Source organism: Poecilia formosa, unplaced genomic scaffold (genome assembly GCF_000485575.1).
Source record: "Poecilia formosa unplaced genomic scaffold, Poecilia_formosa-5.1.2 Scaffold167, whole genome shotgun sequence".
NCBI classification, from domain to species: Eukaryota; Metazoa; Chordata; class Actinopteri; order Cyprinodontiformes; family Poeciliidae; genus Poecilia; species Poecilia formosa.
This window is the reverse complement of record NW_006800106.1, coordinates 664309-677893: the sequence shown is the minus strand read 5'-3', so window position 1 is coordinate 677893 and position 13585 is coordinate 664309. Positions and strand designations below refer to the sequence as shown.

The 13585-nt window shown below is 37.8% G+C and overlaps 1 protein-coding gene and 2 long non-coding RNA genes across 3 annotated transcripts; all 3 read right to left on the bottom strand.

Annotated features, from left to right (window-relative positions):
* Nucleotides 1-8557: 8557 nt before the first annotated feature.
* Nucleotides 8558-9918, bottom strand: LOC107837676 (uncharacterized). Its single transcript, XR_001663715.1, has 3 exons — nucleotides 9852-9918; nucleotides 8791-8830; nucleotides 8558-8711 (listed from the first exon to the last, which is right to left on the bottom strand). It is a non-coding gene; the product is annotated as an uncharacterized LOC107837676 (long non-coding RNA).
* Nucleotides 9919-9928: 10 nt separating this feature from the next.
* On the bottom strand, nucleotides 9929-11251 carry LOC107837675 (sialic acid-binding Ig-like lectin 14). Its single transcript, XM_016677834.1, has 3 exons — nucleotides 11233-11251; nucleotides 10798-11097; nucleotides 9929-10269 (listed from the first exon to the last, which is right to left on the bottom strand). Exons 1-3 carry the CDS (start codon nucleotides 11249-11251, stop codon nucleotides 9929-9931), a joined length of 660 nt encoding a protein of 219 aa, XP_016533320.1.
* Nucleotides 11252-11860: 609 nt separating this feature from the next.
* LOC103146705 (uncharacterized) lies at nucleotides 11861-12734 on the bottom strand. The gene is made up of 3 exons (XR_477169.1): nucleotides 12682-12734; nucleotides 12342-12431; nucleotides 11861-12172 (listed from the first exon to the last, which is right to left on the bottom strand). It is a non-coding gene; the product is annotated as an uncharacterized LOC103146705 (long non-coding RNA).
* Nucleotides 12735-13585: the final 851 nt, after the last annotated feature.

Sequence of the window (13585 nt, the reverse complement as noted above, 5' to 3'; positions counted from 1 at the left end):
CCTCCACCTTTCTGTGTTTCTTGATAGTAATGCAGACTTAAAAACAGGATAGCCAGTAAAAAATATTAAATTAGGATTTATTTATTTTGATTTCTTCTTATCGTTCCTCTGGTAACTCTGTGCTTGAGTGTCTCACTGGTCACACAGACACACTGCAAAGACACAAAATCTTACGAAGTATTTTTGTTCTAGTTTCTAGTGCAAATGTCTTAGTACACTTGAAATAAGATGACACCTACTTACAAGTACATGTTCATCAAGATATAGGAGCTTGTTTTAAGTCAAATATTCCTCAATATTGATTTAAAAAGTACTATTTCTACTGGCAGATTATTCCACGTATAACAAGACATTTCTCCATCTTATAAGTGAAATAATCTGCCAATGTAATTACCATTCTTTCATCAATATTAAGGAATTATTTACTTAAAACAAGTTCCTATATCTTGATGAAAATTTACTTGTAAGTTTTGTTGTTTCAAGGTTACTAGGATATTTGCACCAGAAACTAAAACAAAAATATTTGGTCATATCACCCTGGCAGTGCAGGCCTTGTTGTTTTTAGCTTCCAGGGGGGAAGATGCTGCCCCACACAATCTCTCCTCTCTGCCTCTTCCAGGATTTCCAGAATGGATTTGGCAAGTTTTTCACAGGTGCCTTCCACAAAATATCGCACCATTTCAGAGAGAAGCATCCTTTTATTTTTTTTGGTAATATGGATGTTATTGGAAAGAAGGATTGTCCCAACAAAAAAGCAATCAATCAAGCGCAAATTTCCTTACTTCTAAGAATGCATGTTGCTGCTTTTCTGTTTAGTATTTTCCTTCCACTGCTAAACAAAAGCCAGCCACCAATAATCCAGCGGGAGCCCCGGATCGACTGTTTGTGCTCTGTGGACACATGGGGCTGAGCTTTAGGCTGAGCACTTTCTCATCCTCTCCAATCTAGAGTTCAGACCGGACCGTAGCTTCATCCCCAGGCTCACCCTACGAATAAAGGCTGCTGACATCCAGGCCAGTACATACACATGCATAAACACACCCACACACACACACAAACTACAGCCAGACCCTTCCTGCAAACTCATTTCTCACGTTCTGCCTCAGTGTCATTCCGTCCGTCCGTTCTTTGTGACAGACACCTATTAGCCTGAATAATAACAATAATGAAAACAAAACACTCTGTAACAACTCCATGCAGAACCCGAGAACAAATTGTTCCTAAAACAATTACTGACAAATGTAATGAACCAAATTGCTTCCTGCATTTTCCACTCTGCAATAGACGCTTTGCATAGGTGGTAAATGACAGAAGATTGGGATTGTCTTCGATGATTAAAAATCACGAGAGGGGAAAGAGAAATCAAAACAGAAGTTGGTGTGTGTAGCAGTGAGCCACAGTCTGGGCTCCCAGGTCGAGGTGCTATTTACTCACATATAATAACAGACTTCAGGGGTCCACCGGGTGTAATTTGAAACCAAATTTAGGTTCACAAGAAGGCTGAGTGGAGCGGCTTTTTCCACCCTCAAGAAGGTGTAAATTTATTGTTGAAAACAGAAATGTTGCTATGTTGGTCTTATATTTATAGGTCAACGTATTCCATTTGCATTTGGAAAAAAAATATTTTTCTGCTCTGAAGTTAAGATTCACAGTACCAACCTCAAAATGCAAAACAGCTGCTACACGTATAAAACAATGTGACATATCTAGAGATACATTGCTTTATTTATACTTCTGATCATGATTATTGGTCACATACGAAATGTATAAGCTACGTTAGAACGGTCAGTTTTACAGTCTTAATTCAGGAAACAAAATTTCCTGAATGTTAAAAAAAACATTGGAAATTAGATCAGGATGTGTTGAAAAGTCTCAAAGACAGATTATGAGGCCAACATTCTCACCTGCCAACTGAATTAAACTGAACCCGGTCTGGTTTAACTGCATTTCTATTATAAATGCATGTAAAACTTTGTCAATATTCAGCTAATATTGTAGAAACACAGTTTTGCAATTGTAGTGTTTTCATTAAATAAAAAGCTCAACATCACATGGTTTTGTTTGCGTGATAAGTCTTTAAAAAAGCACGCCGCGCCATCATTCTCCTACCACTTCTTGTCGTGGTTTCTGCCAGTGGCAACATCTGATTGTTGATCATGTGACTTGTGTGATGCGAAAAAAGAATTTACGTTGCAGTTTTGCGAAGTAAACCAATTTTGATACAGCAAAAAAAAAACCCTATCATTCTAGCGCTAAAACATTTTATTGAAAAACCTGATTTTTCAAAATTGCTGTGTTTCCATGAAGCAAATTTCTTTCTTAAATGTCAAATTGCACTATAATATGGCCATTGAAGTCAATGACTCACTGCAATCTGCTGGGTTTCCTTAGACAGAAAACTGTTTAACTAATTTAAATAATTAACTGAGGTTCATGCACTGTTTGATAACTAGAATCAGTTGGATTGAAGTGATTTTATTTTTTTTATTTTTTTGCATAGCGCATCTTTGTGACATAGTTGTCATAAAGTTGTCATAAAGAGGAAATTCTTCACGAGTCTTATTTTCATTTTTTTTCACGGTAAAATGAAAGTAAAATATTAATTTCATTTTTCATTTTACTGAAAAATAAAATGAATATGAAGTTAAACTGAGAAACACCATTAACACTGAAACTGACCATGGAACACTGACCAGACTGAAAATGTATATCCTGCTTGTCTTATAATGTGATTCATTACTTTTCTATTCTGTTTGTGTTTTTCTCCATAAATGTCTGTAAATAGATGAGGCAGAATAAATTTCAGAACTGAAGATAAAGAAATATCTCATCATACCTTTTGGTAAAGATCTCTCGACAAGATTACGTAACATGACAGACATGAAATAAAGTTTTTCTCAGAAAAGAGATGGCGATCTGATTCTGACTTCTACCTGGATAAATAACGGATATAATGGCACACTGAACATAATAATTAGCCCCTTAATTCATATCTTAATGGGAGTTTGGCTTTCCTTTTTCAGCAAGCTAATTACAGTAAATCATAAGTGCTGCATATAGTACATGTTTTGCACAGGGTGACTCATTTGAAACACTTATCTCCTTTATAGCTGCAGCTCAGAAAGGTGGACAAGACAGCAGCAAACTAGTTCAGAGCAGAGCAGAGTCTCCTCTGGGCTCTTTAATCACAGTGGATTATGACAGCTTGGATGTGTTTTGGTGCAACATAAAACTGATACATACCTTTTTTTTCCCACCTCAACTTCTTAAATGGTTTTGTCTTCAACTTTAGATCCCTGGAGCTTGTTGCGTTCGTGTTAGAGCGGTTTTCCGTTTGCCTCAGGGTGAAACTGGATTGTTTTTGATCGTGGGGTGAACTGAAAGTATGAGCAAGACTTCGACTTTCATGTGGAAGAGTTTCTCGTGTGAGTTTGACTTTTTTTCCGCTGTAGAACGGAACCGGCTGATAGGCGGAGATGTGAGTTCTCAGAAACGTGGACCAGCTTCAAGTTGAGTCAATATGAGGGTCAGGTCAGTCGCTTCTGTGCAACAAACAGCCATGAAGAACAATAAATGCCTAAGGCAATTCTTAACAAAGTTAGTAATTTAGATTAAAATTACCAAGTCAATTCACCAACTGATTATCAGAAAATAAAAGCCAAATGGATTTCAGTCACAGTTATTATTTATGAAATCCTGCCTCATGACGCTAAAACAGATAAAGGATTGATGATCTCAAACATTAGGCACTAAAAAACATACATGGAATGAATATAACTTCTCTTCAATACACCAGCTTATAAATGAAATAATAAATAATTCAACTTTCCAGTTACTTTGATCAGCAAGCTCCCGATGAGCTAATAACACTCACTCTAAACTACTAAGTAAAAGTGAAGGACATTTAAAATGGACAAATAAAAATAATAACCAATAAAAAAAAATATGTAATGACGTCACAGTTCAGTATGAACTGAATGTTGAGAAACCAGGTTTATTCTCTAAGCTGGCTTTAAACTAATTAAGATTAGTTTCCACCAAAAATCTGCTGCTCTCCTCGCGAACGCCACAAGATATATTCTTGTATGTTTTAAAAAATATATTATGTTAACATTTGGTGAGGGTCTGCCTGTAACATTGAGTTTGTTTGGGCCACAGATACAGACTTACCATCTGACCCACCTGTTTGTATTTCAGCTAAGAGCTGTCAAACTTTAAAATGCATCAAAGTAGCAACAGGTAAGATTTAGCCATTGTTGTACCCAAGGGAGAAGTCAAGCATTCCTTAAACAACTTGAGCCACAGACTGGAGAGAGGAACGCTGTCTTCAAGGTTGTTTTATGACTAAGAAATTCCACAATTTAATCAGTGAGTGTATTAAATATGAATATGAATATATATAAACACTTGTCTGAAGTACATATGGGTGTTTTAGAAATGGACTGAAGTGGCTTTCAAAATGTCGTTTTGTTCCTTTTTACTTTCAGCCTTCTGTCGCTGAACTGAGTGGGCTTGTTCTAGTGAGAGCTTTGATTTCTGACTAAAAGCAAACCGATATTGGCTCATGGTTTGTAAAGTCTTTTCAGATACATCTCAAAACATAATTACAGGTTCAAGAAAAGAGGCTTTAGTGAGGGCTGGAGTCCAGCAGAGGTCAGTTTTTCACGGTCTTTTATCTTGGATATCAAAGGATCTCGTTGACTTCAGGTAACAATTAGGATGGCGTTCCCACTGCCTCCACTCTCTCTCTCCTTCTGTGGGCAGAGCAACCTCTCAGTTCTTTCCAATTAATAATGAAGTTTGCACGTGCTGGTGCCTGTCCTTACACTGACATCCAGCCTTATGATGACACCCGGCCATTAAAGCGGTTTTATTTGGTCTCGGTTCATCCACTTAAATGATTTATGCTTACAAACATACTTTGCCTCAACTTTCTTCTTCTGCTTCACATCTCCCAGAACAGTTCTTGATGCTTTCATTCCACTTCAATCTGCTTCAAGCCACTTGGTCTGAAAACCCCTTGTCAGACACAGATTTTATTTTGCTACCCAAATATGGTATGCATTATAAGCATAAAGTAATTAAAATAGGCAAGAAGTGACTAAAGACAAGTTTCTTAACCATAACACAATCAACAGCCACTTGGCAGCAATTCAATGCATTTAGACATCTAGATGATAGGAAGACAAGTGTTTCAGAAACTGCTGATCTACTGGGATTTTCACACACAACCATCCCTCAGGTTTATAGAGAACGTCCCAAAAGAGAGAAAACATGCAGTGAGCAGCATTTATGTGAGCAAAACATTCAGAGGTCAAACGAGAGAGCAAACTGGTTTAATAGGAAGGCAAACATTTCTTGATGCTCATCTCTGAATGAAGAACATGTCTGATGTGAAAGCAGAATAGCTACAGCAGTGGAAGCACTCCTAGTAGTTCACAATGGGAAATTGAGGCTACCAGACATACACACAGACTACCCAAAGTTGGACATTAACAGACTGGATAAAGGGTTCCTTGATATGAAAAGTCTCGATTTCAGCTGGGACATTTACCAATTAGCACAGGGATGGCCAGTGGGGGGAGCTGTTCCCACAGAGGGAATCCGAGCTGCTGCCTTGGCGCTTAACACATGAAAGATTACATACAATATGGCGCAGGATGATGCCTCCTTGGCATGTGGGGAGCAGCAAGTTGACACTCTGTGTAAGGTGCTCTTTTACACTCGATGCAATGAAATGTAGCAAGAGGAAGTCAGGCTAAATAAGAAGCTCTCTCATCTTGACACCAATGTAACTGTAATTAATTGTCAGAATCCTAAATCTGTCAGTTTGGGTTCTGTAAAAGGTGTTACTTTGACGTCTGATTGTGCCACCGCGATCCCTCATCAGCAAGCTAACCACAAGATAGTAAAATTCTACTTTTTGGAAATCAGTCAGTTTTGCTCTGAAATTTGGTAATAACCAACAGCAGTAAAGTGTTTTTTCTCTTTTTTTCTCTTTTTTCAGCCTTGTGGTTGTCAGTCCAGGGGGATAGTTTGTTTGGGACATTTTGGGACATGTTACAGTAGCTAAAAGGCCATCTAAAATATTAATTCAGGCTAATGCATCACAGAACAACCCCTCTGTAGCCATAGCATTACTGACTCATGTCATCGTTTTATTATTTATGCATTTCATCCCTCCTAGGTATGAGGCGCCAAAAGCAGATCTCCAATGATTTTGTTCTTGGGCCATTTTTCCTTCTTCCACATGTTGCCCTTCTTTGACATCTGTCTCCAGAACTCATTGCCACATGTTCCTTGCTTGACCTTTCGTTAGCTTGCCTCTGGAGTTTCACCTGAGAGCCTGATGTTGTTTGGTAGTTTATGTTGGGTTAGCCCATTCTTTCTTTGTGATTTCTGCCTCTACTGAGGATTGACGTGTAACAGATGTTGCCCTGACAGCATCTGTTGCCAGAGGAATGTCTGGATTTTTCTATTTGAGCCTTCGTTTGTCCTCCAGGACAGCAGTACCGAGTTGAGCAGTAGGATCTCGGTGGGTCAGGTTCACCTCTCTGGATGCCCTGACATTGTTGAGCTCGCTTGTTGGATCCTTGTCTGACATTTGCTTTGGTTCCAACTTGCTGGACAATGACGCTGCTGTCCAGGTAGTTGTGAGACAGACCTTCCTCCAGAAGACTTCAGCTAAGGCTCATTGGGTTGGTGCTATTGAAGTTGATCCAAACCATTTTGGTCTTCATGTACATAAAAGAAAAGATCAAATTCAACCTTCCCTGCCTCCACCAAATGATTACCACCAGTATTCTATTTAAACTAAAATGGCAGTAAAATATGTTTTATTATCTTCATTTCTCATCCTGGAAAATTGACTTTTTCTGATAAAGCAAGAAGACTGTTACTCTGTAACTGGGAATATGTCATAGTTTTTCATTAGTTTCAGAAGAAAGACTTGACTGTTGCACTCTTTGTGGAGACTTAGACTAACTCTTCAAACAGCAGCCGTTTAACAATGGATTCTGTATTTTCATTGTCTTTATTTATACACCTGGGCAGATGTATGAAATGATTAAGCTTGTTATCAGGTATAAGATTTACTGTCAAAACTACTTTTAATAGAAGCCACCTTGATTCCTTTGCAGATATTTATAACATCTTGGAATCATATCTCTCCTGCTGTGGCGGCTTTAATTTTTCGAGAGCACGTTGGAAACAGTGTTGAAGTTTGGAATTTACAGTAATGTGTTTACACTTAGTCATACTGATGTTATATTTGAATGCAAAATTAACATGAAGCTACTTAAAAATGATTGTATTTGAATTAGCAGAGTAGCTTACTGTCCGAACAAACACTATGATCCTGCTGGTCACTGCTGAGTGCGACACACGAGAGGGAAACTCATGTTTCTCATGTTTCCCTCTCATGTGTGTCGCACTCAGCAGTGACCAGCAGGATCATAGTGTTTGTTCGGACAGTAAGCTACTCTGCTAATTCAAATACAATACAATTCAAGTGCTTCACTAAATGAAAGGCATCATATAAATTAATTACACGCTTACAGATGTTTTCAAGCCTTTATTTCAGTTAATAATTTTATTTGTTTCACATACAAAAAATCATTAACATATATTAATATTAGATTGTGAGGAACGCTGAAGTCATGTCCCACATTGGACCACAACTGACACAAAATATTCATTAAGATGCATGGAAAAATTGTTTGCACATATAGAAGTTCCTATGACAGATTATTATTATTATTATTATTATTATTATTATTATTATTATTATTATGTTAGAGCCATTGTGGATAGAAAAAAGGAGAGTAATTTTCAGGCAAAAAACTTACACATTTTGAGATCAGTCTAAGGAATTTTCTAGAAAAAACTTGGAAAGTCCAGAGTTTGAAAAATCAAAAACTTACTACAACCCCCCCCCCCCCAAAAAAAAAAAACTCATATTTTGATATTAAACTCAGAGATGAAAATGTCTGAGTTTCAAAAGCCAAAAATGTTCAACTTCTGGGAGTTTTCTAGTGTATTTATGTGGCATTAAGGGATGATGGCGGCCCTCAATCTCTCTGGGCAAAACGACAGAGGAAGCCTTTCCTGCTGCTCATGGTCAGATGGTGGCGCCGGTGCCTGGTCACATTGACATCACCACTGTATGAATGTGTGAATGACTGAAGGCCATAGAGCTTTGGGCTCCTAAGGACTCCATAAAGCGCTATGCAAGTACAGGCAATTCATCATTTATGTGTGGGCATTTCTTCCGACAGAACTTGTTGATTTGTTGCCTTAATTAATTGATGAACATGTAATATGGTGTATTCACACTGCAAATTATGGAAGTATGAACTTTGATCTAAAATACATCATTGATTCATTCTTAAATTTGTTCATCTACAATCATTGGAAAGAGTCGCAGATTCTCTTAATGTCTGATATGAACAATACAATAAATAGAACATAATGATTCATAGCTAACAAAAACATTAATTTTACTTCACGTTAGCATACCACAGACTGTCGGCAGTCTGTGTTGGCAGGTTTCCTGGCATTGACCCTTTGACCTCTGCGTAGACTGTCTCCTGGTCCTGCGCTGGAAAAGAGGAAGCTTCAGCTGTCTTTCTGATGATGTTTACTTCTCCATAATGAAGTTCTCCTTCTGTTTTGTTGGCCTTCCAAACATCAGCCTCCAAGCCTGTTTGACTCTGTGGGAAATAGTAAAATATGTGTTTTTTCACGAAACGTCAGGGCGGTGCTGCACACGTAAAATGAACACCTCCTCACCTGTGTCTGCTGCGGAGTCGCATGTTTGGACCTAAAACCACTGGAAGACATTGAAGAGTTGTCAGAGTGTTTCTACTGTGCTTCAAGTTAAAACACAAAAACTAAAGAGAGTCTAAACCAATCTGAAGGAAACGCTGGAAGATAAACATCATTATATTCACATCAGATTAGAATCCAGAAAGTGGAGAATGATGACAAAACTAACCAATAACAAAGAAAAGAAAAAACAAGATGCATTTTTTCAGAAAGAAAGTTTTAGATATACACAAAGTGGATATAAAGGGTTTGACAGTTCAAAAACAAAGCTACTTTTTTATTATTTATTACATTACTTAAATTGACACTAGTTTTGTTACTTAACATCAGAACTACGGTTTCTATCTACTATCAAAAGTTTTTATCTAACTATCAAAAGTTCAATTACAAGTTTATGTGCACATCACATTTCAGCCACATTCAGGTCAAAGATGAAAACATCAGGCAGTCACCAGTTGTGAAACATCAAGCAGTAAATATTGCATTTTGTCAGATGCCATCACCAGTCACCATGGCAACACGGAAAACGTCACTAGTCCACTGAGTGTAATCCATAATTCATTTAAACATATTTCACTTTTAAATGACTGTGTTTTAATTTCAATGCTATTATCTCGCGATTTTAGCATTTTCTATTGCTACAAAAAAACATTACACATTATAATTAATTCATTGCAAAAATCCATTTTAGTGACAGTGAAGATGCTTTCTTATCAATTTAGTTTGACGACCGAATTGATGGGAATCGACTCCACTCAATGCAGATGTGAAGCAGGTCTACTAAAAATTAACTTGGTAATTCGGAAGAAAGCAACATTTTTAAGCATTATTTTGGTCCATAAAGTAATCGTATCCCTGTCAGTAAAAACATAAAAAAGTGCAGTTTATTTCACTCACCTCTAATAAAGAAGGCAAAAAATCCCCAGAGAATTTATATAGAAGTGCTCTTCAAAATAGCTTTTTAAAAACACACTTCTATAATTTTGAACAAAATTAAACAGCATGATTTTAATTGTGCTACTCACCAAACAGACATGAAAAGGCAAACGATAAGGAAAGTGGCCACTGATGTTCCCACTGTGATTGGCACAATGCCTGCTATTCAGCAAACATGTAGGTCAAAACCAGCCTCTTGAAGTCTCATTTTAAACATGTAGGCACGATCTGGTGTTAAATATTTACCTCGGAGACCAACATGGATCACAGATGATCTGCTGTGACCCAGACGGTTGGCAGCCACACAGTAAAACTCCCCCCCCTCAGTCGCGTTGAAGGTGTAAACCGAACCCACGGACACGTTGGCGCCTCCATGTCTGCTGATCCTGAACCAGGTGAAGCTGGGTGGAGGCCAGGCTCTGCTGCAGCAGCTCAGCTCCACCCTGCTGCCCGCTGATACCAAACCTGACGACGGACTGACGGAGGCCCGGGTGTTTCTCGGCACATCTGAGGAAAAACGGGACACGTGCATGAACTTTACTTATCAGAAATGTAAAAAGCTGTTACACGCTGACAAGATCGCTTAGATCAGGGGTGTCAAACCCATTTTCATTTCAAAAATCGGAATGTTCTTAAAGTGCCGGTTGCACCAGAATATATTGACAAAACTAATTAAACTGTTAAAATATCAATAAATAGCTGTTCCTCCAGGATTTTGATTGTTTTAGTGTTTTGTTGCAATCAAAATTGCAGATTTCGTGGAGATAATTTTGAAATATTTGCAAGGCATTTTTACGATATTTGCGCTAATGTATGATGTTGAATGTGACTGTTTATTACTTGCCGTATCAGTTATTGACTATAACTTGACATCAAGAAAAAATGTGGAGCTTTGTTGACTTAGTGTGAATTTTTTCAGATTTGTGAAAAACTGGATGGCCTTATTGATGTAACGTGGAGTGGAGAGGGCCACATAAAAAGCTACGGCGGGCCAGATTTGGCTCCCGGGCCTCGAGTTTGACACCTGTGGCTTACATGGAACACTGAGAGTCACTTCTGCCTTTGCCGTCTTGTTTCCTCCATTCACAGGATATCCGGCAGAACAGCTGATGCTGTAGCCGTTGTGTGCGTCTGACAGAATGACTGTCTCTTGGATTTTAGTTGTAAAGGTTCCATCTGGGTTTTTCTCTGTTTGTCCGAGGGAGTGTTGTTGAAGGTTCCAGGTGAGTTCAGGAGGTGAGTGTGGACAGGGAGTGAAGGCTGAGCAGGTTACAGTGACAGACTGATTCTCCTCCAGATCACCAGAGATGTTAAGGCTGGGACTCCACTGAGAGTCTGAGGTTTCAAATTAAACCAGCAGGTTAAAAAGTGAAAAAATACAGTAAAATATGTACAATGCACTCTTAGCAGTTATCAGTAGTTTTGAAATATTGCTCACTTGTTCCAAACAGGAAATATACACGACTTTACAGAAGTCAAGAACGGTCATACTTGCATACTTTCTCTGTGGTTTTCTTAAGATAATGAATTAACTTCTCTGTGGTTTTCTTGATAAAATGACTTAATTTTCCAATGGTTTTCTCAAGATAAGTTGACAGGTTAATTAACGGATGTTTTTCTTGAGATGCAGAGTTAATTTCTCGTTTTCTCGATAACAAGAATCTCAAAAAAACCTCAGGAGAACAAGTATGTGCCAGTATGACCGCTCTGGGCTTCCTTACAATTTAGTGCAACTGTTCTACTTTTTTATGTTGGCAAGTAATTAGCTATTAGTTTGTCATTGAAACATTTTTTGTCTTGAAAAATATCTGAAATAATATTCTCATCCTCAAAATGGAAATTCATAATTGGCATGAAAGCTGTTATATTTTGAAATGTAAACAAAAACAGAAGCTTTGTTGTTTTTTTTCCTAACAAAATTGCCTTTGACAATTATCTCATGAGAGGCTCCCATCTTATTTCCCATCAGAACAACAAAACGCATTGGTTGAATATAAATGATCTTAAAAATGTCAGGGGTGTGAACATTTCTGAGTAACACTGTAGTATTAACAAGCCAAAACATTCTTACCTCTTACTCTTATCTGAAGAGGATGACAAAAAGCTGTTGCCTTGAATGGCCTGTTCTCAATTCGGAGAACATAATCTCCTGTATAACTGGAGTTTAAATCAGGAAACAGAGTGGTGCAGTTTTTCTCACCCAGGTTTCCAATAATTTTCAGTGGATATAAGTTAACTGACTCTCTGCTGTTGAAAATAGTTTTTTGTTTAGATTTCCAAAGTGCATAGGTTGCTCTTGTAAGGTTAGATGTGGAGTTGAAGCTACATGGGACTTGTAAACAAGATCCACTCAGTGCTTCGATCTGCCCAGGTACGTTAACAATGAGCGCTGGAACGGGACAATAATCACCTGTAGACACACATTAATGATGTCAATAATGTGGAGCAAACTTCCCCTGGAGATACATTTCATGATGTAGAAACTGCAGTTCAGCTGCAATTTGTTAAACAATATCATGATCTAATATTTTAGACTAGAATTGATTCATGTGATGCCTCCAAATGAACAAACAGCTAACCTGGATGGAAGAAGACGCTCAGTAACATGTTGACTGTCAGCATCTTCTCCAGCAGAGCTGCCTTCAGACTCTCTCAGTTCCTCGTCACTTCTAGACCAGACAAAAAGATCAGAAAATTAGGGTTTAATATTTGTGCTTGACTGAATGAAGCGTAGGTTCCACAAATTATTATTTTTGAATTTTGATAATACTTTGAAGACAAGAACCTGTTTAAATAAATTAATAGTTTTTGTTTTTTTTTAAAGTAAGAAGCCACATAGTTTTTAGATTACAAGTTTAGATTAAAACCTGCAAATATTTTCTCATCTGCAGCAGAAGGTAAAACAGTTCAAGCATTTACCTTAATTTAATTATGTGACTTTCAGCTGATGAGCAGCAGGTCCAGGTTCTAACTTCTCTGATTAAAAAGCAGTTTGTCAAAAACAATGGCTGTACTTATACTGTCTTTTTTAAAAGAGGATGTTTCATTTGTTGATTTGGTTGCCAGAATATCTGTCAGCTACTGCAAACATTAACTCATTGCCTTCCATAATGAGGAACAGTTTGAATATTTAGGCATGAAATAGGCAGAGGTTGTTTTTTTGTGTGTTTTTTTGTTGTTGTTGTTTTGTCTGCTTGGGGATGGATGCTATACGTTTGGTTTGGTTTGCGTATCATAAGTGGTAAAGTTAGTTTAATTTTTAGCCCACATGGCTAAGCTTCTTTGAAGACACAGAAGCTAGTGAAGCTAACAAACATGATTTGGATGTATGTCATTGCAAAATATCAGAGTAAAAAGAGAACAGCTGCTAGGTTTAAACCTAGCTAGCTTATTGCTGTAAGAAGCTAGTTAGATTTAGTAAAACTTGATTTCTGGTTTTGATGCACAGTGAGGTGGTAGTTTGCACCAACTAGCGTCACAACTACAAGGTGCATGTGATGTGATTCCCTCAACATTTATGGCAAGATAACTAGCAACACTGAATTTTCCTTTAAAGGGACAGTATTATGCAAAATCAACTTTTTTAAATTTTATATCATGTATTCCCTCATCCAAAACACCTGGACACCTGGAGTGTTGCTTTGATTCTTTCATGCACGTTTGACAAATCCTTTAATCTTCTGTGGCAGCCATTCAGCTGTGCAAAACGCTGTTACTTGGTGTGGACCTGATTACTGCCCTGAGCTCCTTCAGACTAGCCAGTAGCAATTAGCAAACACCTGGTGGAACTGTGCATCTGCTGAGGTCTTTATACAAGCTACTT